General features: G+C 35.7%; 1 protein-coding gene across 4 annotated transcripts in view; it reads right to left on the reverse strand.

Annotated features, from left to right (window-relative positions):
• AGMO (alkylglycerol monooxygenase) overlaps positions 1 to 23548 on the reverse strand; it is a 344572-nt gene that overhangs the window by 173465 nt on the left and 147559 nt on the right. For 3 of the 4 annotated variants that reach the window (XM_038556984.1, XM_038556986.1, XM_038556985.1), the window contains 4 exons: positions 10887 to 10953; positions 8490 to 8555; positions 8323 to 8402; positions 1393 to 1527 (listed from right to left, as the gene is read on the reverse strand). In XM_038556984.1, coding sequence (XP_038412912.1) covers positions 1393 to 1527; positions 8323 to 8402; positions 8490 to 8555; positions 10887 to 10953 — 348 coding nt within the window. The remainder of the gene's footprint in view (positions 1 to 1392; positions 1528 to 8322; positions 8403 to 8489; positions 8556 to 10886; positions 10954 to 23548) is intronic. The other variant, XM_038556987.1, reaches the window with a different exon arrangement.

The following is a 23548-nucleotide window of genomic DNA, read 5'->3' on the forward strand; positions in this document are numbered from 1 at the left end:
AATGGATCATAGTTAACTAAATTTTGGGGGCTGAAATAAGGAAATTATTTTCACCTATCAGTTTACTCATTGTTACATAACTGGTTATGAACAAAATTAAAAGCATCTGGGAAATATCAGCATAGCAGCTTTCATAATTGGATGAGAAACCATCCTTATTTAGATCAAGATTTTTGAAAAATAACAATATTCAAATAAAAACTAGTTTTATTTCCTTGTAATACTGGCTAATTTTTATACTCACAATCATCTTTAAAATCAACAATAGTTTACTCTTTCTATTGTTTTTAGATTACTATTAATGACAATTATTAAAATAAGGAATCACAATATGTATCCCAAGGATTGGAAAGAAATTCCTTCTTATCACCTCTATATAAAGAATTCCAGATTAAAACTGAATTTTTCATTGGTTTTCCAGAGTTTCAAATCTCCACTTCACTTGCTTTTGGGTTTTAATATGATTTCTGAATTTAATGCTACTACTACTCTACTACAGAATGGATAAAGTTATGGTCTAATTTAATAACCATATCACTTGGTGTGACTTTAGATTTTCCATTCTAGAGACTTTGTTTCTTTCTTTAATTTCAGTATAGTTACCACACAATGTTACATTAGTTTCAAGTGTACAACTTGGTGATTTGATTAATTTATACCTTATGGTATGTTCACCACAAGTATAGCTACCATCTATCTTGATATACTGCTATTACAATATCATCAACTATATTCTTTATGCTGTGACTTTTATTCCTGTAACTTACTCATTTCATAACTAGAAGTCTGTATCTTTCAGGCCCCTCCACTCATTGGCTGTACTTATTTACATTCCCATCAACAGCATATGGGAAATTCTTCTTCTCTACATCCTCACTAACACTTGTTATTTCTTGTCTTTTTTATTTTAGCCATTCTATCAGGTGTAAGGTGATATCTCATTGTGGTTTTGGTTTGCATTTGCCTGATTATTAGTGATGTTGACCATCTCTTCATTTTTTTCATGAACATAATTAAGGCTACATTGAATCATCTCTAAGGCTCCCTCCATCTCTAGTGTTTTAGAATTTTGTGACCAAGGGACATGTGTTTGCATTGTTTTTGCATTACATAAATACTCTTTGCTATATGTTTGAGTGGATCTGAAAACTAGCCTCTGCTGTTCTGTTCCCCAAACCATGCTCCCAAGTAAGAGGCAGTGTCTGACTGGGAGAAGTCCCCACTCTAATTTGGCCCCTAGGTGGTTTCCACTCAGCAGGTTGTGAACCAGAGAGCAGTATCTGCCTAAGAGGACATTTTTTTTTTTCCACATCTGCATGAAGTCAACAGGCTGGCTGTAGACCTGGCAATATGATGCTAATCTTCACCATCACTAACACGAACTCAATTTACCTCTGGGATTTCTTCACTTAGTCCAAGTCTTGGTTTACCTGGACCCCATCCTGGTCCTTTAAATATGACAGAAAACTTATTGAAGAATCCAGGTGTGGCCCAGAATGTAGTCCATATGTAAACTAAATGGTGAAACTAGAAGAATAAAAATATGGCTTATTTAAAATAAGAAAAATTCATAACAAAAATATTAATTGATTATATAATTGATTATACATTTATTTATTTATTTTTCAATGTGATTTGTTTATTTGTTCTGTAATATATGGGTTATGTGCAATTTGGTTAATGTAGATTAATATACACTTGCATTCCAAATTGTAATTCACTCTACTCATTCTGTGTCCTTTAAGCTTAAATGTGTTCTTTCAATATTTCTGAAGCTCCACAAAATTATAATTTTGAAATTATAAAAGAGGACAACTATTTAGAAAATCGACAAAATAGAAAAATGTCTGTTTCCAATGGAATTAACTTAGCAGCTTGTGCACTCGACATCCATGTTTAATGATATTATTTCTGAAGTCTTGCTATATGGATATTAAGAGGTTGAACATGGAAACATATTACATATTTAAAAATAGTCTTTAGGGGATCCCTGGGTGGCTCAGTGGTTTAGCACCTGCCTTCAGCCCAGGGCGTGATCCTGGAGTCCGGGTATCGAGTCCCACATCAGGCTCCCTGCATGGAGACTGCTTCTCCCTCTGCCTGTGTCTCTGCCTCTCTCTCTCTCTCATGAATAAATAAATAAAAATTTAAAAAATAGTCCTTTAATTACTGTATTGAGTTGTAGATAATCGTGTCTATAATTAATGGAAAATATTCCAGTCCATTTCTTAGTCTTATTGCGGAAATCCATATTCTGTAAATAACATTGTACATTTGACAAGTACAGAAGTTAAAAGTAGGCTCAAATATGAGAAGTATTTGGTAAATATCAGCTAATGGGTAATTAGCTATGTATTCCATACATATTATAATAATGTATCATTGGATTTAAAAATAGTCCTAGAGCTATAAACTCTAAAGCTGACTTCTATTATAAGTGATATAATAAATTAATGTAGAAAGGAGTTTTGGTTCTATGAGAATTTGTGGTCTTACTGGCATTTTCACTGTCTCTTAAATAAATTAAACTGCTAGGATAATAAAAATGGTTTTAAAACTGCTTGAAACATTACAATAAGAAATCTGAAACAATTAATGAGCAATGTAGGTTTTAGCAGAGCAGCTTTTCCGGAAAAGGGAACTGTCAGATGGGAATTTATCCCGGGCCTTAATAATAAAAAAATAATAATAATACACAATGTAATGTGCTTAGGAGTTATAACATATATTAATATACTTATCCCTCTTGTTATTTTGAAAACTGCATTTTATTTACTTATTTACTTATTTATTTATTTTAGAGAAAGAGTGAGCACAGTGAGGGGGAAGGGCTGAGGGAGGACAGAACCGCAAGTAGGCTTTCTGCTGAGCATGGAGCCCGTTGCAGGGCTGGTTCCCAGGACCCTAAGATCATGACCGAGTCAAAACCCAAAATCCGCCATTCAACCCACCGAGCCACCTAGATGCCTCTAACTGCATATTATTGCTCTCATCCTAGACACAGGCTATGAAAAATACATGGCAACGTTTTTAAATTAGAAGTACTTTCTTATTTATTTGCTTTCCAATGCTCTGAAACTCCTAGATTCCAAAGGAGAGCAAAGTGAGTGTCCTATGCCTTATAATAAAGGGGGGAAGAACCCTCTCCCAACTAGTGGGGGCCATCCTACTTACTTTTTTAAAAAATATATTTTATTTAAATTCCGTTTGCCAACATATAGTATAACATTCAGTGCTCATCCCATCAAGTGCCCTACTTAATGTCTATCACCCAGTTATCCTATCCCCCACCCACCTCCCCTTCTGCAACCCTTTATTTCCCAGAGTTAGGAGTCTTTCATGGTTTGTCTTCCTCTCTAATTTTTCCCCACTCATCCTACTTGCTTTTGATGCCTCTGAGGGAAAGGTGAGAAATTTATCTGAATATAAAGGAATGTAAGTAAGAGTAAGTATATGTTTTGTAGGGTCAGGAACTCTTAATTCACACAACATGCCTATATGACATTTTCACAATGTAAGTGAGCATCTAGAAGCCTATGCCTTACACGCAGTTGTGATAACAAAATGCTTATATGAGGGCAGAGGCCTGGGGCACCGAACCTGACAGAGATACACAGTGGTCGCTCATAAATATTGTGACTGTCTGAATATTGTGTCCCTCCAAATTCTAATTATGTAACTCCTTGTATGGCTCATGGTGTGTAATTTTCTGTTTTCCATTCTGTTTCAGATATGAGCTCCTTTTCTTCAGCAGGAGTGTACACTCCCAAAGCCTTGCTACATAGAGGATCAGCCAGGGAACAAAAGGTTCAGCATCTCCCAGGAGCTTGTTAGAAATACAGAATGTTGGACACACTTCAGACCTACTGCACAGAATCTGCACATTAATAATAAGATCCTCTCATGATTCACATGCACATGCAATTTTTTTTAAAGATCTTATTTATTTATTCATGAGAGACACAGGGGGAGAGGCAGAAACATAGGCAGAGGGAGAAGCAGGGTCTCTGTGGGGAGCCTGATGTGGGTCTTGATCCCAGGACCCTGGGATCATGACCTGAGGCAAAGGCAGACACAACCACTGAGCCACCCAGGAATCCCTGCACATGAAATTTCAAAGGCTCCATCCCAGAGGACAGAGACCAGTAGGCTATTTCCTTTTTAATGTCCTTATTATAGAGATAAGACTACACCAAGTGAAAAGGTAGCTCTCAACGTATTGTTTTTGTTTTGTTTTGTTTTGTTTTTTTGTTTTTTGTTTTTCTGGCTTCTGAGTTGGTGATTTTTTATTATTATTTTTTTATTGGTGTTCAATTTACCAATGTACAGAATAACCCCCAGTGCCCGTCACGCAATCATGCCCACCCCCCGCCCTCCTCCCCTTCTACCACCCCTAGTTCGTTTCCCAGAGTTAGCAGTCTTTACGTTCTGTCTCCCTTTCTGATATTTCCCACACATTTCTTCTCCCTTCCCTTATATTCCCTTTCACTATTATTTATATTCCCCACATGAATGAGAACATATAATGTTTGTCCTTCTCTGATTGACTTACTTCAGTCAGCATAATACCCTCCAGTTCCATCCACGTTGAAGCAAATGGTGGGTATTTGTCATTTCTAATAGCTGAGTAATATTCCATTGTATACATAAACCACATCTTCTTGATCCACTCATCTTTCGATGGACACCGAGGCTCCTTCCACAGTTTGGCTATTGTGGCCATTGCTGCTATAAACATCGGGGTGCAGGTGTCCCGGCGTTTCATTGCATCTGAATCTTTGGGGTAAATCCCCAACAGTGCAATTGCTGGGTCATAGGGCAGGTCTATTTTTAACTCTTTGAGGAACCTCCACACAGTTTTCCAGAGTGGCTGCACCAGTTCACATACCAACAGTGTATGAGGGTTCCCTTTTCTCTGCATCCTCTCCAACATTTGTTGTTTCCTGCCTTGTTAATTTGCCCCATTCTCACTGGTGTGAGTTGGTATCTCATTGTGGTTTTGATTTGTATTTCCCTGATGGCAAGTGATGCGGAGCATTTTCTCATATGCATGTTGGCCATGTCTATGTCTTCCTCTGTGAGATTTCTGTTCATGTCTTTTGCCCATTTCATGATTGGATTGTTTGTTTCTTTGGTGTTGAGTTTAAGAAGTTCTTTATAGATCTTGGAAACTAGCCCTTTATCTGATACGTCATTTGCAAATATCTTCTCCCATTCTATAGGTTGTCTTTGAGTTTTGTTGACTGTATCCTTTGCTGTGCAAAAGCTTCTTATCTTGATGAAGTCCCAATAGTTCATTTTTGCTTTTGTTTCTTTTGCCTTCGTGGATGTATCTTGCAAGAAGTTACTGTGGCCTAGTTCAAAAAGGGTGTTGCCTGTGTTCTCCTCTAGGATTTTGATGGAATCTTGTCTCACATTTAGATCTTTCATCCATTTTGAGTTTATCTTTGTGTATGGTGCAAGAGAGTGGTCTAGTTTCATTCTTCTGCATGTGGATGTCCAATTTTCCCAGCACCATTTATTGAAGAGACTGTCTTTCTTCCAATGGATAGTCTTTCCTCCTTTATCGAATATTAGTTGCCCATAAAGTTGAGGGTCCACTTCTGGGTTCTCTATTCTGTTCCACTGATCTATGTGTCTGTTTTTGTGCCAGTACCACACTGTCTTGATGACCACAGCTTTGTAGTACAACCTGAAATCTGGCATTGTGATGCCCCCAGATATGGTTTTCTTTTTTAAAATTCCCCTGGCTATTCGGGGTCTTTTCTGATTCCACACAAATCTTAAAATAATTTGTTCTAACTCTCTGAAGAAAGTCCATGGTATTTTGATAGGGATTGCATTAAACGTGTAAATTGCCCTGGGTAACATTGACATTTTCACAATATTAATTCTGCCAATCCATGAGCATGGAATATTTTTCCATCTCTTTGTGTCTTCCTCAATTTCTTTCAGAAGTGTTCTATAGTTTTGAGGGTATAGATCCTTTACCTCTTTGGTTAGGTTTATTCCTAGGTATCTTATGCTTTTGGGTGCAATTGTAAATGGGATTGACTCCTTAATTTCTCTTTCTTCAGTCTCATTGTTAGTGTATAGAAATGCCACTGATTTCTGGGCATTGATTTTGTATCCTGCCATGCTACCGAATTGCTGTATGAGTTCTAGCAATCTTGGGGTGGAGACTTTGGGTTTTCTATGTAGAGTATCATGTCATCGGTGAAGAGCGAGAGTTTGACTTCTTCTTTGCCAATTTGAATGCCTTTAATGTCTTTTTGTTGTCTGATTGCTGAGGCTAGGACTTCCAGTACTATGTTGAATAGCAGTGGTGAGAGTGGACATCCCTGTCTTGTTCCTGATCTTAGGGGAAAGGCTCCCAGTGCTTCCCCATTGAGAATGATATTTGCTGTGGGCTTTTCGTAGATGGCTTTTAAGATGTTGAGGAATGTTCCCTCTATCCCCGTATTGTTTTTTTTAAGATTTTATTTATTTATTTGACAGAGAGAGACTGAGAAAGAGAGAGAGAGAGAGAGAGAGCACAAACAGGGGGAGTTGGCAGGCAGAGGGAGAGGGAGAAGCAGGCTCCCCCTGGAGCCTGGAGCCTGATGCGGGACTCAATCCCAGGACCCCAGGATCATAACCTGAGCTGAAGGCAGACACTCAACTGACTGGGCCACCCAGATGCCCCTCAATGTATTATTTTAAAATTGATTTCAATTCTATAAAATTTCTTACTAAGAAAGTACTCTGAAATATTTGTTAATCTTCCCCTGAGAGATATATTTTTAATAATGCCCAACATAGAGATAGAAATGGCCTATAGTTGAGAAGGAAGAAAATAAATAATTAACTGTTCTCTTTTGAAGTAGTGAGATAAAAATATCTTTCATTTGAAAAATGGAGGCAATTTGTGATGGCTTTTTCTGTAAATAGGCAGCACGGTGCAAAAGTTAAATTGAGGTAGGCAAGTCTTGGGCTTGGCCTGCAACCCTCTTTGGTTAAGCTTGCTGTATGTAGCTGGTTAACTTATTTAAAACCCACCATTTGCTTCAACGTGGATGGAACTGGAGGGTATTATGCTGAGTGAAGTAAGTCAGTCGGAGAAGGACAAACATTATATGTTCTCATTCATTTGGGGAATATAAATAATAGTGAAAGGGAAAATAAGGGAAGGGAGAAGAAATGTGTGGGAAATATCAGAAAGGGAGACAGAATGTAAAGACTGCTAACTCTGGGAAACGAACTAGGGGTGGTAGAAGGGGAGGAGGGCGGGGGGTGGGAGTGAATGGGTGACGGGCACTGGGTGTTATTCTCTACGTTAGTAAATTGAACACCAATAAAAAAAATAAAATAAAATAAACATAAAAAAAAAACCTGGCAATTTCAGTTTCATCCTCTAAAAAATGAGGATAAAAAGAATCACTGTTTCATAAGATTTTAGTAAAGTCTACATTAAACATTTGTGATGAGGCATTAGCAATACCCTGCACATAGTAAAATCTCAATAAATGTCACGTTCTTATTTTAAATTTCTTAAAAACTTTTAAGACAGAGGTTCAGAAAACAGACCCCACATAAACCTATAATTTCCTCCCTTACTGAATTCTGTAAACCCAACCATATACAGAGCTGTCACTGGCTGACCTCTTCAGTTTTTCAAGCATTCTTATCTTTTTCTCATTTACTAGTTCCTAGCCCCAGGAGTGTTTGTGGTGGTCCATTGCTGACGAATCGGAGCTTCACAGACATTCTTCATTTCTCTAGTGCCAGCCATTGAGATCAGTGAACAACTAATACCACATGTCTAACAGAAAACGGGTCCAGTGCAACAACTCTTAGCAGGTGAGGTAATGTGCAGACCTAACCAGCTTGTAATAGCTCCTGACATCTAGGTCCAAGAAGAGTAGGGCAAAGGCCTCATGTTGAATTTCTAACCAGAGTCATGCAGCCTTAAAGCAAATATTTTTTCTTACTGTGGTATCAGCCTTAATTATGCATTTACTACTGCTCCTTCTGAATACATGAATATATTTCAGGTCTGTTCTGAGAAAGGATATGTTTGCTAAAGCACTATTTTAAAAAAATTCTCGGTAGTAGATATATTTAAGAGATCTTATAATGAGTTGTTTTCAAGTGCATTTTGCCCAATTTGATCAGAGATTTTGTTTGAGTGCCAGAATTATTTCCAACTGCTTTTATGGTTAAAAAAAAAAAAACCAAAAACCTTTATTTTCAGGATAGTGTAACGTACTTTCACCTTTCAACAATTGATCTTTTTTTTAACTATAAGATTTATGAAAGGATATAATCAATAAAATCAGTTACCTGCACCTGGAATGGTTCAAATGTATTTATGGGATGTGTTAGACCATATACAACTTTTTCATTTTCTGCCTCGAATGTCCCTGGAAGATAAACAGGATATGATCTTTGATTCCCTGTGAGTTAAGGAGCTAGGTTACTATTTTTAAATTAATATACATTTTACTTACCAAAAATTCTGTCCCATATGATAAGAACGCCAGCATAATTTTTGTCTATGCAATAACGGTTTCTGCCTATGAAACAAAATGTTTTTAAGAGTTTTTTTGAAATATGAAATTATGCTTTTGAGACATCTTATTGTATTTTAGAACCCATTCACAAAATTAAGACTTATGCAACAAAATGATTTTCCTAGGAATATCTTTTCACTGACAATCAGATTATTTGCTAGTCAACTACTTTTTTGTATTTCTTTTTGAATTAATTTTACTAAAAATAGCAAAGAATTCCTTAAAACTACATATATTTAGAATTATCCTAGATTTTAAAAAGTGGTTTTAGAAATCTGGAATCATTCTAAGTAATTTTACTTAAAACTATCAAAATGTAATAATTGAAAATTAGGGCAGCCCCGGTGGCTCAGCGGTTTGGCGCCACCTTCAGCCCAGGGTGAGATCCTGGAGACCTAGGATGGAGTCCCATGTCGGGCTCCCTGCATGGAGCCTGCTTCTCCCTCTGCCTGTGTCTCTGCCTCCCTCTCTCTCTCATGAATGAATAAATAAAAATCTTAAAAAAAATTTAACCCAGAAAAAAGGCAATACAAAAATAAGATTATATATATATTTAAGTGAGTTGTTATCTCTACCCCTTTTCTCTACATCTTTTCCAGGAAGAAAATTTTCTACTTGGAATGAAACTTTACTGTTTTTTTTTTTAATCATAAAAGACATGAGTGAAAATTAAATTACCCTTGATTATTTTTATTAACTCAAAAAATATATTTTTTCTGCTCCAAAGTATTCAAGTTATAATTTAAATGGAACTAGCTGGGCATAGTTCCTTTAATGATTAAAAAATGCATAAATAGATACAACCATATTCACATGAGCGTAAATCAAGGGGATCAAGCCATTGCTCCAACAAACTCAACTGTCTTTGTGTCATTCCTTTACATGCCTTTACATACATGCAAATACATGTTTGAAAATGAAGACGCAAGAGTCAGGGTAGCCCACCCCTAACGTCCCACCTCCAAAATGTTTGGCATAAAATGTTAGTAGTGCTGAGGCTGAGGAACCCAGATATAAAACAGTATGAGTGGCAAGTGCCCGGAAGTGAAACAGAGGACACTAGCAACTGTTTCTTCTTCAATTCTGCCTTATTCTTCTCCACTCCTTACTTTGCCTTTTATATGAAGGGTACCTGTCCTGTACAGTATATAACCCTTGGCCTCTCCAGGCCTTCACTAGCAGTCCCCTTGGGTTGGGGAATGCCTGTGGAGTTTGGATTTTTTTTTTTTTTTTTTTAGAAGGCAGAGGGTGGGGGCGGAGAGAAAGAGAGAGAATGGATCAGGGGTGAGGAGGGAAGAAGGCAAGAGAGAATTTTAAGCATGCTTCATGACCAAGCGAGGAGCCCGTCATGGGGCTGATCCCACAATTTTGAGATCATGCCCTGAGCCAAAATCAAGAGTCAGACGCTTAACCAGCTGAGCCCACTCAGACACCCCAGGAAAGGCCTATGGAGATTGGAAAAGGAAACTGTGTGCAGCCTGATTCTGCCCTCTCTCTTCCTTGGTGGGGGAGGGTGGCTTATGCTTCCACTCTGCTCCCAGCCAGGAGGAAATGGACTCATCCGTTGGGAAGGCAGGCCTAACTATGATGCCTGGAAACTTACAAAAGAACAACCATATTTATTATTTTATTACTGTCTTCCTACCCTCGACATTGTGTTTGTGAGATTTATTTAGGTCATCCTGAATTGCAACAGCCTGGACATTTTTATTGCTATATAATTCCCCATTACATGCATGGTCTACAATTTCTATGTTCTACTGTGATAAGGCTTTGAATTTTTTTCAATTACAAATAATGCTGTTACGCACATTCTTGTACAGGTCTTTTGGTATACACATGTAAACATTTCTTGCTGTCTTTAAACATTAGGCAGGAGCCACATGGGATTTTTTCTTTGTCAGGCTATTGTAGCTCACAGAATTTAGGCAAGAAAGTTAATTGCTACTTATTAGGCTTTCTTGAAATCCCAACAATTTTCAAGACCAGAGCTTTCTGGCTGGATATAGGAATGATCCTCAGCATAGGGTCAGGAAGTGACATTCAACTGGCTCCTTAAACATAGAAAGTGTGCATCGCCTCAGGTGGTTAACTTGTTTTGTTTTCCATTGCAACAAGGAGATCTAGACAAAAAGGAAAATCCAAGAAAGGTGTTTTTTTTTTTTTTTTCCCCTCCAATCTTTTCTTTGGAAATGAGGCTTATCCAGGTGAAGTGGAAGAAAGATATCTATGTATACAATGAATGGTGACTATGCTGATTAATTGTGATGAAAAGATACAAAATAATACTGTTCTTAAAGAAATGAAGAAGGAAAAAAAATAAAATTTCCTTACCATGATGAACCCTATGATGGCTAGGAGTATTAATAATCAGTTCCAAAGGACCAAGGTTATTGATGACCTGTTTAAAACAAGACCAATATTTATATTTATACACATAGGTGTCAATTAATGGGTCTAAAAATACACGTTAAAAGACCACTCAGGTTAAGAGATATTTCAAGTTTCAAGGTTAGTAAGAGAGTCAGAAGAAGTTCCTATACTTCCTGGTATTCATATAAAATTAATAATAAGCTTCAGGGGGCACGGTGGCTTAGTCAGTTAGGCATTGGACTCTTGATTTTGGCTCAGGTCATGATCTCAGGATCATGAGATTAAACCCAGGTTTGGGCCCAATCTGCACATGGAGCCTGCTTAAGATTTTTCTCTCTCTGTCTTCCTATGCTCTCTTTCCCCCCGCAAATCTTGTGTGCATATGCATGCTCTCTCTCTCTCAAGTAAATAAATAAATAACAATAAGTTTCTAACTCTATATTGAGAGGCAGTATAATAGTAGACAAGTTAAGAGTTCGGCTGACTAAATTTAGTTCCTTAAAACTCCATTTATTATATGTGATCTTGGAAAACAATTTAAGCTTTTTATAACTCAGCTTCCTCATATATAAAATGGAAACATTAAAAAATATCTACATAAGAACATTCTGAATATTACAAACAGTACAGGGGATCCCTGGATGGCTCAGTGGTTGAGCGCCTGCCTTTGGCCCAGGGTGTGATCCTGGAGTCCTGGGACTGAGTCCCACATCGGGCTCCCTGCGTGGAGCCTGCTTCTCCCTCTGCCTGTGTTTCTGTCCCTCTCTCTCTCTCTCTCTGTCTCTCTCTCTCTCTGTCTCTTATGAATAAATAAATAAAAATCCTTAAATTAAAAAAAAATAACAGTACAGTATTTATATACTTCCGCTGTCAAGGCACACCTCTCAGGTCTCATGTCATTTCACATTCTTCTCCTTTCAGCTGTGTCTTGTTAATTTATGGTAACTAGCGCACAACTAGGGAAGGGAAAACATATATTACATTTGCTTTCTGGTTAGTTGAAAGTTAGTTTCACCCAATATTTAGTCATGTAGCAGCAGTTTACTATTACAATTTTTAACTACTATATTAGGGTGATTCTGCTTATTCAAATATAATCCTGAATGGTCTTTTACCTATAGATGAACCACCTTTGAGTCCATTTTAGAGGTACAATTAGAAGTCAAATATATAAAGGGCCCTGTTTTGTTTTTTTGTGGATTTTTGTTTGTATGTTTGTTTTTGCAATTAAGGACCCTTCAAAATGTGGTTTCTAACTCTTTAATGTTCTCTCTCAACATTTCTCAGTAAGGACCTCCATGTCAGAGTCTACAAATTGTAAGGAGTGTAGGAAGGAGGTCGGTGTCATAAAAAAAGAACAGCAGGTCATATATGAGACATTTGGTGTGCTAAGTAATGAATGTTAAGCAATATGGGAACCCTTTTAATTTTAATTACGTTATTCTTCCATCAGTCATGGCAGATACTAGAATGTTTACTTTAATTACGGTCTTAATGGCATCTAATGACAAAATCAACATACTGTTATATTTTAAGAAATTACTCATCTTTAGAGTTAATTCCCATTTAGAGAATATATGAGGAATAAAGGAATACGTTAAATGATGCTTAAGGGGAGAAACATCCTCTGACAATCATGACACTGACACGAATTGGCAACAAGTCAGTGGTATAGGGAAAAGAGAGATGCGACTGCTCAAGAAAAAAAAATATATTAAAGTTACATAATACCCAAATGGAGTGTGGCAATCTTGTTTAAATACTAACTTGAACCAAACAAAAAAGACATTTTATAGGCAATGAGGGTTAGACAATGATTATATACAGGGTTATTATATGGTAAATAATACTGTTTTTATTGCGAATTATGTTGGAGTTGTCATAGTGTAAGAAGCTCTAATTGTTTTCTTTAGAGTTCTTTAACATGAGACCTATGTTTTATAAAATACTTGGCAATGAATGAAGAAAAAGAAAAAAGGATAACTAGTGAAAATAATAAAAATCATAATGATTTTTAAAAAGATTTTATGTACTTACTTGAGAGAAAGCATGAGACAGCACAAGCAGGGGGGTGGGGAGAGAGAGAAGCAGAGTCCTCACTGAATAGGGACCCTGATGAGGAATTGATCCCAGGACCTGGGATCATGACCTGAACCAAAAGCAGATGCTTAACTGACTGAACCACCCAGATGCCCCCAAAATGATTTTTTTAATTGAAATGACAGATAAACATAAATGCATTCTATTATTTTCTTTACTTTTCTGAATGTTTGAAAATTTTCAAGATTAAATTTTAAATAAATTACTACTCTAGTAATACACAGTGATGCTCAGTTAGCCAGTTGAAAATATTAATAGATCTCTAAAGTCCCAAACAAATTTCTAGATTGTAACTATTTATATAGTGGGGTTTAATCATTTTTTGACAATCTCTGACAGATATTAAAACACCCAGTTAAAAATTGCTCTGCAAAGGTGAACAGCTGCAGTAGTCATGCTATCCTCAGCTTGTGCGGTCCTGTACGCTCTTTAGGTGGAAATTGCAGCAATATTTCCACATGGCAGCACTGTATCTCTCCACAGGGCAGGTGCCACCGTAATCTCCTTCTTAAACCCATTGTTTACACACTTGAAAGAAGCAGTCCTTGCCTTCCATACTGTTGCCAAACTTCTAAGGAATTATCAGTTTCCATTATGGAACAGATAGAAATGTTTATGTGCAAAGGATATAAAATATTTTGTGTCCTACATTGATTTAACCTCCTTCCCTCTGTCCCTTTCTTCTTTGCCTCCCTCCTCTCTCACTCTCTCTCTCTCTTTTTTTATCCTGGAATTGTATCACTATTTTAAAATTATTTCCATGAGAAATATACTATGAGCTCCAAACAATGGACTTTTTGGTTAACCCATAGAACAGAATTCATTTATATCCAAAGAACTATCTGTATTTTTTAATTCCAGGAGTCCAAAATACTGTGAATTTGTAGCACTTATATCAGACTACATTCCTATCAAATAAGCCACAAAAGATATTATCTCAAAAATATATTACTAATGGCCAGGGATTGGGAGGGGTGTAAGTACTCCCTGTATTTTATTGGACTCCATTGCTTTGTACTTGGTGGGAAAATATTTGTTAAGAAGAAAAATGGTGATGGATAGAGAACAAGAAAGTGGGGTTTCTCAGCAGTCGGAACATTGAAATCTGATGCTCTGTTCGGGCTTTGTATCTCTGGCAGAGAACCAGATGGAAAAGGAGAAAACCATTTTATCCTTGTTTGTCTCTTTGGTGCCTAACATGTGTTACAAAAACAGACAACAAAAGGGGGTGGAGGAGACTACACTGACCAGCTTCTGCTACCCAGATGCATTTCTGATCCTTGGTCCTGGCATGCATGCAGCCAGATTTAAAGCCACACAAATGGTGAGTGCATTCAGATGATTAGAGCCTTGGCTGAGTGCATTATTATTATTATTTTTTAATGTCAAGAACTTTTCCTCAGAGAAAATCTTTTGCTCTTACAGGCTAAAGCATGGTGATATCAATACTGAAAGATTCCTCCCACCTCCACATTTTTAACGTTAAAAGCCAAGTACAACACAGGCAACCCCAGTCCAATTTCCTGGTAATGCCTATGCGTACCTTGGAGCTGAGGAAGACCACCTTGGTGTGGGAGATGATTCATCATTCAGACAGCCCAGTCAGAATTGCTTTTGTAGAAAACTCTTCTGACTCAAAATCATGGAGAAGTCATCAATAATTAATATGGGTTGAGCATAATGACTTAATTATCGCCCACTTTTGCAAATTCAGTCATTTAGCAATACAACCACATCTAGCTTTGAATCACTTCCTGAAAATATGTTACTGTGGAAATAATTGCAGCTATTCTCTTTTTTAGAAAATTAGTTTTTTGTCTTATTTTTAAAGATTTGGACGAGTTAATTTAAATGACGGAATTTTATAATATTTACAGGACTAAAAAACATATAGTCCAATATTCTGTTATTTTTTTTAAGTATAAAAACTGAAGTTCAGAGAAGTTAAATTAATAGTCCAAGTTCAAACAGCTTGGGAAAAGCCCTAAAGTCTTCTCGATTTCACCTCAGGATTCTTTTTATTTTTCTATCACATTGCTTCTAAATGGTACAGAAATATTTCTATCAAATAAAAATAATTTAAACTTTTAGAAGTTTCATGGACAATAACAAAATGCTTTTTTAATTATATTCTATTAAACAGAAATCCAAACTTATAACAAATTTAGACATTTCAGATTCGAATCCACTCATGGGATTTTAGGCACTTCTAGTGTTCTGTAGGTCCCCACAGCAATGGTCTAAGTCTTGTATGCTATAGATTTCTGTCAGAGTTTGATAACCTGAGAATCATGGATGCCTAGAAAGGCCATGAATGGGCTTTGAAAAGTCAAGAACACCCTTAAGTGTTATACCAAATTTTATGAATATGTGCCAATGGGTGTTTTTCTGGGAGGAAACTACTCTTTTCATCATATATTCAAAGGGATAGGTGAGTCCTCCCTCAGAGGTTAAGAACCAATGTTCCAAACAGAGGTCTTTAGATTATTTCCTTTGCCCTTATTTAAATTGTGTTTTCAATTTCCATACTATTAATACTTGGATGCTAATTTCTGACCCAAAATTTAGAACAGTAACCTAAACATTTTGCTATTTCTTGAAATCATACTTTTCCAAAAGGGATAATTTCTTGAGCTATTTTTCTTGTATAATAATAATTATGAATGAATAAATAATGAAAATGACAATTTTATAATAATAAGCTCCATCCATTCCATTGATTAAATTATATCCAGCAGATGTGCTCTGGATCATTTGCCATAGTGGCCACAAACTCAGTTCTCTCTCATAGTTTATGGGTGGGGAGGAGAAGAGTTAAATATAAAATCAGGAGAACAGGGTCTTAATTTAATGTCATCTTCTCATCATGTCCTTGCCTTCATCAAAAATAAAGTGAACTTGAATGAAAGGCTCCTCATAATGAACTAAATGAAACGCCAAATCTGTGAAATTCAAAGCTGTTCAAACTCTTCCTCAAGACTAAATTCCAATGTTCTCTTTCTTCTGCCTCAAAGGCCTTAACCTTCCATCTCAACCTGTTCAAATCCGACTCTTCCTTTAATACATACCTAAATTTTGAAACACTTTTCTTGATTTTTTAATGAGAATTTTGTTTACCTTTCTCAAAATTGTATTAAGACATCACTAATTTTTGTCACACTATTCTATTTCTAGCTGTTTGTATTCACCTCCTATACAAAATTGAAAGTTCAATGAGGACAGAAACTGTACCTTGTCTCGCTTTAAGTTTCTCACAGCACATGCAACATTGCCTTCCATATAGTGACAACCCAACAAGATTATATTGAGCAGATAAATTTGCCCCACTGTCCTCTTTTGCGTTTATAGTAGTAGTTCTCAGATGGAGATGATTGTGCTCCCACGGGACATGTGGCAATATCTGGAGATACTTTTGGATATTGGAACTAGAGGAAGTGCTACAGTAATTTAGTGAGTACCACATTTTAGTGCTACTAAACATCCTACGATGCACAGGACAGTACCCCAGCGTTGATAATGCCCTCTGATTCATAGGGATACATGTCTTGCTGCACTTTAATCTTTTTGCAGTTCTGGAGGGAAGCATTGTATAATTCTTGTCTTCTAGTCTGGAAATTGGAGGAAGGGGTGCATTAAGGAATGAGCCTAGTGGTCATTCAAGGATAGAGGCAAAACATGAGCCTGAAGTGTCCTTTTCATTTAAAGCCCAGAGAGCAAATCCAAACATGATCTGTGATCTAGTGAATTGGAAAATTAAGATAAATAGATAAAATGAAGGAGCCAAAAGCCAGTAACAACAAACAAACAAACAAACAAACAAATAAAAAACCAGAAATATTAAAAATCACACAATCCAGATAATGGGATAGTTGAATTCTGGTGATCATTGGCAGATGGATTTCTTGAATTATTTTTATGTTTTCTCAGTTCAGTCTGTGAAGGCTTCAGCTTCAGTTAAAGGGAGCCAGAGATACAAAATACAGTTTCCGTATCACCAAAGGATTCTGAAATGTCTTTTGAGAGTTCTTATGACCCTCCTCTCTCCTTGCCCTACAGTCACATTTTGAGTGAGCTGAATGACGTAGAGGCCTAAAGGTTAGTGAAACTTCCGTTGTATCTAGGTTACCAGGCAGGAATAATTTTGCCCTAGAAATTGATAAAATAAGTATATGTGGTAAATAAAATAATTAAATGTCTACTATGAATTGGTTGTAATGAATTCCTTCCACATTGTAGCTCTCAAGAGTTTTTTAATTAACCCCCATCACCTGAAAAATATACCTTTGGAGGTCTTTCCAATTGAAATTGAAAAAAATCACTTAAAGTAGAACTCTATAAAACATCAAAATAAATGTTCTAAATTAATGTCCTGTCTGAAGTTATTTCTTGTAAAATTAACATATTCTATTCTATACATTTCTTAGTTTTTTCACTGATTCTTCTGATTGGGAAATATTGACTGTTTAGGGTTTTGTAGTTCAATTAAGAGTCGCAGAAATGATTAACTGATGCACAAGTTGGTTCGCCAGACTTGCTTTCCACAAAAACTCAGTTAATTCAAAACATGATTAATTTTGTTTCTATGAATTGCTTGGAAAATTGCCTCTTCTCACCTTACTCTGACTATTGATATTACAGAAGAGACTTTCTAAATCCATCTTAAAAAGAAACCACTCAATTCTATTCTTTTGTCAAATTTTAGTATACTACTGGAAATGTCACATTATATTTCCACTCTTCAGTTTTTCTATTTGCAAATGGGTACTAAAAATACTGGAATATATTATTGAAAACCTACAGGAATATTCATAACCACTTAGTTTTCAGAAAGAAAATGTGAGCCTATGGTTAAGTATAAGTTTCTTTCCAAATAAGACATGCTTACAAATATTCATGCTTCCTGTCTGAGAGGGAGAAAATCATAATAGGGAAAATATGTCCTAGGAAGCATGTGTTTTACAGAATCCTCATTAACAATGAATGTGCTAACAATATGATAGATGCTGAAGAGTGACTGGGCTGGGGGTGAAGTGAAATGAAATCTCCATAGTAGGAAAATGCCTGCATTCAGATGAGCATTAGATTACAGTGATGCCATTGACTCTAACTAGTCAAGACTTCTATATAGTATCATGCATGATTGATGTTCCAGGGACACATACCACTTGGGCCTCTGTGTCTCACTACAGATAGTATTTAAGGGAAATACTAACTTGTTCCTAATACATTATCATCTGATATACAAATCACTGTCATGTTATATTTAACCAAGGATGATATGCTTGACAGATAGTCTGAAAATGGCAAACTTTTCAGGTACATTAATCACAAGATTCAATGCAAATCCAAACTAAAATTAAATGGACTGATAATTATACCATGATTAGTTATTTATTTCATGGTAATTTAACTTCCTTCTCTCTTTCCTTTCTTTTTCCTTCTTTCTTTTTATTTTTATTTTATTTTTTATTTTTTTCCTTCTTTCTTTCATCTATCAGCTAAGCATGTCTGCAACTATGCATGTACATTTATGAATAAAAAATTCAAAAAAATCTTTTATTTGGAAAGATCTTTACAATGACTATAGGATTATGCATATCTTTTTGAAAAGCAAGTTGGTTATAAATATTTCCAAGACCTTTCAATTATATATTTAAATACTAAGTTATCAGTAAAGTTCTCTATTAGCATTGGAAGTAATGTTTCAGATCATTAAAATCTGTTTTATAAATTTTATCTGAGTTTTTTTATCAAAAGACAATTGCACAATAAGCCAACCAAGTAATCCCTTGTCAGCCAGTCCAATTATTCTGCAAAGATTTTTTGAATTTCTATGGACTTTACTAGGCTTTAGAAGTAAAAAGAAATGAACTAGTACACAGGCATTTCCTGCAGGAAGCTTATTTACAAGCCAGTGGATTCTTCCTTGGAAAAGTTAGAACATTTTCAGAAAAAAAAAAGTTTTATAAAGTTTTTTTTTTCAAAAATTTTCTGTACTTTTGAGAAGGATGAGAAAATCACTCTTTTTTTTTCTTTTTAGTTACTATTGCACAGTGCAGATACTTGAACTTATAATCAACTTGAATTTATAACTGGCACAAGATTACCTAATAAGAAGCAAATTGAATTCCTTTCTAGGTCAAAAGCTAAAAATTACCTTTGGTAAAAGTATATTCTTATATATAGCCCCCTATAGTGTAGCTTTGCAAAAAATCCCATTGATTGCTCCTGGAGAACACTGTAGAGAACTTTCTTTTGTTCATAAGCTTCTTCAACAGTCACTATGTGAGGTTGCTTTATTTAAGAGGTATTTATTGAGTGCTTCTTTTATGAAAAGTACTTATTTTATGAGTGCTTATTTTATGAAAATTAAGATCTTTCCAGAGACCACAGAGTGGAACAATGGAAATTACAATTTAGTTGCAGGTAATTTATTTCTTAAAGTTACAATGAGGGACACCTGGGTGGCTCAGTGGTTGAGCATCTGCCTTCAGCCCAGGGCGTGATCCTGGAGTCCCAGGTTCGAGTCCCACACTGGAATCCCTGGATGGAGCCTGCTTCTCCCTCTGCCTATGTCTCTGTTTCTCTCTCTCTGTGTGTCTCATGAATAAATAAATAAAATATATTTTTAAAAAGTTACAATGAGTGACAATGCCAGTTATTATTGTTTGAATATATATATAGGAATAAATTTTTTACTATCAAGAAAATCTACAGCAATTCCTTATTGAAAGTTTTAGTAAAGGAGTAAAATCCATGAACACTGCAAGTTAACACATTAAAATAATTTTACTTCTTATTCTGAATTAGTTGATTTTTAAATACTCATCGTTCTTGTTAAAATCTTAATCAATCTTAACATTTATGGATAAATTTATATTGTAGAGCATCTGGTGATGAAATGTAAAAATAAAATCTTAATTACCTCCCCCACTAGTTCTGCTATGTTAATTCAAGACAACACACTCAAGTATTTAGACAGATGGTGGCGGCAGCCATATTAACCTCTGATTTCTCTACAGGGAAGCAAGAGAAAGCAGAGCTCTTAGGATGTGTGCTTGTCTGCCTAGTTTCACACTTTGAAATCCTCGACAAATGCTGATTTATTCACAGCCAAATGTTTTCCTATCTGATTAGGCAGCTTTCTACTTCAGTAAGCATGTAATATGGAGGTAGCTGAATTTCCACACTGAGGAGTGAAAAAACAATATTTATAGTTTGGAAATAAAACAATCTGGAAGAATCAGGACTGTTGGGATCATAAAGAGCTTCATAGGGAGTAAATTTCTGATGAATCTATACCATAGGGTTAAAGAGTTAAAAGCTTAGTTTTAAGAAGAGTGAGACTTAGGCTATGTTTATACAACAAACAGCAGTTTTAAAGGACTGCGTTTATAATAAATTATCTTGAAGGCTGATTCTTGTCATTTATGATTGTATTATTCCTTAAACAAGAGGACAAAAGCTAGACTAGTTAGCATTTTATTTGAATTTGTCTCGGCTTACATTTTAAATAACACTTTTGACTTTTCCTTGGAAAAATGAGTACAACTAGCTACTGAATGTGTTTCTTCAAAGAGAGGTCAATTCCAAGTGACTTTCTTTTTTTAACGACACCTATTAAATTGACAGAAGGGAAATAGGAAACATTCATAAGCATAACATATAAAACTTTATTCTAATGTAATGCAAATTTTATATTTACCCGTTTGGATACTCAGTGGAAAAAAAAGAACCACATTATTATCAGTAGTAGTAACATTTTGTTAAGAAAAGGTAGCTAATAAACTGAGGGGTTAAGTAGTCCTTGTTTAAATATCCAATTAAAAAAAAAAAAAGTCCAATCTAGGCATTGTAATATATGCCCCATATATATGACTCATTCTAAAACTCACTACATTTTGATTACTATTAAAATATTCTCAATTTCAGGTGTGGCTTCTACATTCATTCATCAACAAATATTAATGGATTACTGACTATGTACCTGGAATTGCCTAAGCATTTGATACTTCCATCCATAAAACATATGATCTGCATTAGAGTTTATAATCTCATGTGACAGATCTTCTAATTATAAGTTTTGGTCATTAAAAAATATTTGCAAGTACTAATCTTTTAAAGTCAAGTATATAATGGATTTTCAATCATTAGGTTAGAAGCTACAAGGATCTGTCTTAAATTCATTTGCCCTGTTTTCATGTGCATACTTTCTTTCTAAGAACAAGCTAAAGTATATGCCCTCCACTCATCCCTCATGATTTTTTTTAAAGATTTTATTTATTTATTATTAATGAGAGACATACAGAGAGAGAGAGAGGCAGAGACACAGGCAGAGGAAGAAGCAGGCCCCATGCATGGAGCCCAACATGGGACTTGATCCCGGGTCTCCAGGATCAGGCCCTGGGCTGAAGGCAGCGCTAAACTGCTGAGCCACCCTGGCCTCTTTTTTTAATTAGTACATTCTGTCTTAGTTCAGGATGCTATAACTAAATACAATATATTAAATGGCATAAAAACAAACATTACTTCTCACAGTAACAGAGGCTAGGGAGTCCAAGATCAAGGTGTCAGAAGATTCAGTGTTTGGTAAGAGCTACTTTCTTACTGTTTCCTCTCTTTCATGTCTCTTCTTACAAGGGCACTAATCCTATCATGAGGATTCCACTCTCATGACCTGTTTACATTCCAAAAACCCCATTTTCAAATATCATTACTTTCGGGATTACAGCTACAACACATGAATTTGAAGAAACACAATTCAGTCCTCTCTGATCTAAGTCTTTGCTATGAGCATTTGTTTCTCTGGTTCCTCTCCAATACACATATATATCGTAAAAAGTCTAGTTAGCAAGATCAATTCATTCGTTAAATACAAAGATATTCATTGATGGTCACCCAAGTTCAAGACAGTGGGAAAACAAAGATGAATAAAACAGTCTTTATCTTCAAGAAGTTTATTGTCAGCTCCTATACTCATGGTGCTCAAGCTTTATAGTATCAATGTTGTAGATTCCTATCCTAGCTCAGAGGAGATTTATTCATATTCTGTGGTTCTTAGAAGGGGTCTATCATTCTATATCTTGAGAAAGCACCCAGATAATTCTGATACATGCATGTGACCCATCCGTCTCTGCCTTTATGTACCAATTCTAATAAATAGTCTTATGACTTCTTTCATAATAACCACTATAATAACTAGTATTATTTTCCTGATTATTCACTTAACAAATGTTATCGTATTAAGCCTCACCACACTCTATGGGGTGAGTATAATTACCTTCAGTTAACAGATTAGAAAGCAAGGTCAGAGAATTTAAATAACTTTTACTAAATATTCACACTCATCCTTTAGCAAGCTTTTCTTGAGATTCTATTATGCAGGAACTCTTTTAGGTTCTGCAAACACAGTAGTGTACAAACCTCTAACAGAGGGCAGATATCTCTTTGATTATACAACCTATACTCTTAAACATTATGTCGTATTACTCTCTTGTTCCTAAAATATTCTTCTTTTCAAGTCTGTCAGTAGATTTCCAACTTATACCTTATGCCAGAAAGCCTCAAATTCCAGTCTTTTCACAACAGACATTTTAAAACAGTGATCTATGAATTTTTAGATAGTCCAATGATATTCTTCGGGAAGCTCAATATAATTTTTTTTTTGTGTGTGAAGTTTTTTCCTTTAGGAAAGAATCACTAAAATCTAATAGATTCTTGAAGGAGGACATGATTCTTAAAATGATCCTTAACAAGCAAAACCAGTTAAGATCAGCAGGTTAGAATAGTCTCTTTCTCTGGCCCAGAGTAGGCACTCAAGAACTACTTTTTTAATGTATGAATTTCAAAGAGATTTGTATATCTAATACATTTGGGGAAAAACTACAAAATAATACACGAATAAGTTGAGGGTGAATTATCTTAAAAGGTAAATAGAATAGAACAAAAAACCATTTCTAGGGAAAACATGTATAGGACTTAAAGACAGGCTGCAAAGAGGTTAGAAGCAACATCAAGATTTGATCATGATGTTGACCTGAAGTAGCAATGGAAGCAAAGAAGAGCAGCTGATTTGACACATAATGAAATACATTTTAAACATGTTAACTAGGGGTAGTGTTAAGTATTCCTGTGAATATGTTAAATGAGACATTGGAAACATTGGCCTTAAATCCATAAGAGTGTTAGCATTAGAGATACAAAATACATAATTACTTAGAGACAATATGAAAATAGTGAAGTAAATTAAATTCTAAAGAAGAAGAGTACTACAAAGAGAGAATTGGAGGGGTGCTGGAGTAGCTCAATCAGTTGAGCATCTGTCTTTGGCTCAGGTCATGGTCCCTTTGGCTCAGGTCATTGTCCCAGAGTCTTGGGATCAAGCCCCACATAGAGCTTCCCATAGGAAGACTGCTTCTCCCTCTTTTCCCTGCTCCTGCTCTCTTTCACTATCTCAGTCTCTCTTTCAGATAAAATTAAATTAAGGTAAAATAAATCCTTTAAAAGAAGAGAGAATTGGAACC

Source organism: Canis lupus, chromosome 14 (assembly GCF_011100685.1).
Source record: "Canis lupus familiaris isolate Mischka breed German Shepherd chromosome 14, alternate assembly UU_Cfam_GSD_1.0, whole genome shotgun sequence".
Lineage (NCBI taxonomy): Eukaryota > Metazoa > Chordata > Mammalia > Carnivora > Canidae > Canis > Canis lupus.